Genomic DNA, 3,835 nt, shown 5'->3' with positions numbered 1-3,835 from the left:
CTATGTCCTTCCTCTAAGATCATCTTCCTAAGTTCAGGCACATTGGGAACACAAATCCTATCTTGAAGTCTCAAAACTCCATCTGTTCCAACATTAAAACTAATGTCCCTTCCTGACTCTATAACCTCTAACTGAGTCCTTAGAAAAGGATCAATCTTTTGGCCTTCCTTGATATCACCTAGTAACTCACTAGTGATCCTCAAAGTTCCTAATCTCACACTATTAGGAGTAACCTCACATGCAACACTAAGGTCTCTAAACTATTCCAGGAGATCCATCTTTCTAACCATCAAAGCAGACATATGCAAAGATTTCCTACTCAAGGCATCAGCCACTACATTGGCTTTACTGGGATGGTAGCTAACCTCAAAATCATAATCCTTAAGAAACTCTAACCATATCCTTTGTCTCATGTTCAACTCCTTCTGACTAAACAAGTACTTAAGGCTCTTATGATCACTAAACACCTCGAACTTAGAGCCAAACAGATAATGCCTCCACATCTTAAGGGCAAAAACTACAGCAGCCAACTCTAGATCATGGGTAGGATAATTCCTCTCATGAGTCTTAAGCTGTCTAGAAGCATAGGCCACCACTTGGCCATTCTACATCAACACTCCGCCTAAACCCATCTTTGATGCATCACAATACACCTCAAATGGTTCTCTCAGGTTAGGCAAAACTAGCACTAGAGCGGTCGTCAATCTTTCCTTAAGGGTCTGGAAACTATGCTCACACTGGGTATCCCACACAAAAGCTTGACCCTTACGAGTCAGTTTAGTTAAAGGTAGAGCCAACTTGGAGAAACCTTCTATGAATCTCCGGTAATATCCTGCTAAACCTAGAAAACTCTTAATCTTAAAAACAGACTTAGGACTCTCCCACTTAAGAACAACTTCTATCTTAGAGGGATCCACAACTATACCCCCTTGAGATATCACATGCCCTAGGAAACTAACTTTCTCTAACCAGAACTCACACTTGGACAACTTAGCATAGAGTTGTCAGTCCTTAAGGGTATGCAACACAATCCTCAAATGTTCTTCATGTTCCTCTCTAGTCTTGGAGTATACCAAAATATCATCTATAAATACTACCACAAAATTGTCAAGATAAGGGTGAAAAACTCTATTCACGTAGTCCATAAACACTCCTGGAGCATTAGTCACACCAAAGGGCATGACTAGATACTCATAGTGACCGTAACGGGTCCTAAAAGAAGTCTTTGGTATGTCCTCAGACTTCACTCGGATCTGATGATAACCCAACCTAAGGTCTATCTTGCTAAACACACAAGCTCCTACCAGCTGGTCCATAAGGTCATCTATTCTAGGAAAAGGGTACTTATTCTTAATCGTTACCTTATTCAATTGGCGGTAATCCATACACAACCTCATGGTTCCATCTTTCTTCTTCACTAGCAACACTGGGGCTCCTCACGGAGATACACTAGGCCTAACAAACTGCTTATCCAACAACTCCTCTAACTATTTCTTAAGCTCAGCTAACTCTATAGGAGACATCCTATAAGGAGCTATGGATATGGGTCCAGCACCAGGTACTAAGTCTATGGAAAAATCTATCTCTCTCTCAGGTGGCAAACCGAATATATCCTCAGGAAACACTTTCGGAAACTCTCTAACAACAGGGAGGTCACACATAGAAACCTTTGTCTCTACTTCCAGGCTAGATAAGATCATGTACACTTGAGCATCTTCCTTTAAAGATGTCATAACTTGGTTGGCAGAGATAAACATCATATCCTTACTCACTCCAGAATCATCAAACACCACACTTTTATCAAAACAGTTCAACAAGACATGGTTGGAAGATAACCAGTCTATACCAAGAATAACATCAATCTGACTCAAGGGCAAACAAATCAAATCAATCAAGAATATCCTACCAGAAATCTCCACAGAACAATTCAAACACACATCAGAAGTTAACACAAAACCACTAGTAGGGGTCTCTACCACTAGATCTTTATTTAAGGAAAACACAAAAAGCTTAAGTTTTCCTACACACAAACAGGATATAAAGGAATGGGTGGCACCAGAATCAAACAACACAAGCAAAGGAATCCCATTTATGAAACATCTACCTTGGATTAGATCTTTGGATTTCGAAGCTTCAACACCATTAAGGGTAAAGACTCTTCCCGTGGCCTTTGGATGTCCAGTCTGACCATTTGGGCCTCCACCATTTTGCTTTTTCTTGAGTCGTGAACAATCTCTTTGAGTGTGTCCCTTTTGTCCATAATTAAAACATGTTACGCCTATATCAGGACAATTCGAGGAGATGTGCCCTGGCTTACCACACCTGTAACAAATGATATGAGTGGAGAAAGTATTGGGTTTGCTACCACTACCACCTACACATCCCCTTGCAACAGTCCTCTGATTGTCATGGTGGTTACCATATTGCTTAGGAGGAGTCGAATATGGTTTTCCCCGATGTTGAGGCCCATTCTTTTTGTTCCTCATTGGACCTATACTCCTATAATAGGCTGCCCTGTCCCGGGAGTCTTCATCCCTAATCCGACACATGTTAACCAAAAGTGGGAACTGACGAACACCTTGGTGATTCACAGCTTGCTTCACTTCAAGTCGTAAGCCATTCAGAAACTTTACACACTTGGAACTTTCACCATCTCTCCCTTGATAACAGGGAAAGTACCTCACCAGCTCCTCAAAGTTGGCTGCATATTCAGCCACAATCATACTTCCCTGCTTAAGCTCCAAGAACTCCATCTCCTTCTTGTTCCTAACATCCTTGGGAAAATATTTCTCCAAAAACACTCTCTTGAAGACATCCCATGTCACATCTTAACCTTCAGCCTCTAGGCATTGGCGAGTATTCTCCCACCAATACTCAGCCTCTTCCACTAGAGTATATGCACCAAAGGCAACCTTTTGCCCCTCCGGACATGCCATAACTCGGAAAATTTTCTCAATTTCCCTTATCCAGTTCTGAGCACCATCAGGGTTGTATCCTCCATTAAAAGAACGAGGGTTGTTTCGTTGGAAGCGGTCCAACCCCTGGTACTCAACAGCTCCACCAGCTTCTCTTCTATTCGGATTCCCTATAGCCTGAGCTAAGGCTTGAAGGGCATCCACTATCGCACGATCATTCCGTCCAGCCATCACTCCCTATACACACCAAGGAGTTAGACAAGGAAGGAATACACACAAATAAAGAACCACACAAAAATCACAACCATCAAAAATTCCTACTCAGTTACTGTTGAGAGTTGATGCCTCGAGACATTAACACCCACTTTCCATCATTTGTATTTTATGATCGCTTGCCATATCATTCCATTGCCCTTCACAAATTATACAGATGGCCAGTCTGATAACCCGTGACCCGACATTGAAATTCATGGTATAGCAAACATCAGAAAAACAAATTCAATATGACTACAACAATCAAATCTCTATAACTCATTAAAACACAACTAGTGAGTAAGTGCTAATAGCAAACAACAAACATCAAACATCAGCAAACAACCAACACCAAGCATTCAAAAAAACAACCAGAGAATGCACAGAAAAACATAGCAGACTCACCACTCACTGCGCGAAAGGTTCCACCTACTTTGATACCACTAAATGTAACGACCCGCCTTGTCGCTACGGTATCCACACTCTAATATTTGATAATTTCAATTTTTATAAAAAGAACTCCCTTAATTTTTTCTTATGAAAATAGAAGTGATTTTGTCACAACATAAATTCATCCAACAACACACCATTACTTAAGTGAATATACATAATTATATAGAAACAGAAACTCGGTACATGTCATACACATAAACGAAAATTAAATCTGT

At 40.8% G+C, this 3,835-nt stretch overlaps 1 protein-coding gene across 1 annotated transcript; it reads right to left on the bottom strand.

The window, feature by feature from the left end:
• Positions 1-1,487: 1,487 nt before the first annotated feature.
• On the bottom strand, positions 1,488-2,753 carry LOC113000718 (uncharacterized). The gene is made up of 3 exons (XM_041013526.1): positions 2,105-2,753; positions 1,847-2,020; positions 1,488-1,735 (listed from the first exon to the last, which is right to left on the bottom strand). The coding sequence occupies exons 1-3, from the start codon at positions 2,751-2,753 to the stop codon at positions 1,488-1,490; spliced, it is 1,071 nt and encodes a 356-aa protein (XP_040869460.1).
• Between the last annotated feature and the right edge of the window lie 1,082 nt (positions 2,754-3,835).

This window comes from Glycine max, chromosome 20 (genome assembly GCF_000004515.6).
Source record: "Glycine max cultivar Williams 82 chromosome 20, Glycine_max_v4.0, whole genome shotgun sequence".
Lineage (NCBI taxonomy): Eukaryota > Viridiplantae > Streptophyta > Magnoliopsida > Fabales > Fabaceae > Glycine > Glycine max.
The sequence above is the reverse complement of the archived record's forward strand: the minus strand, read 5'-3'. Positions and strand labels throughout refer to the sequence as shown.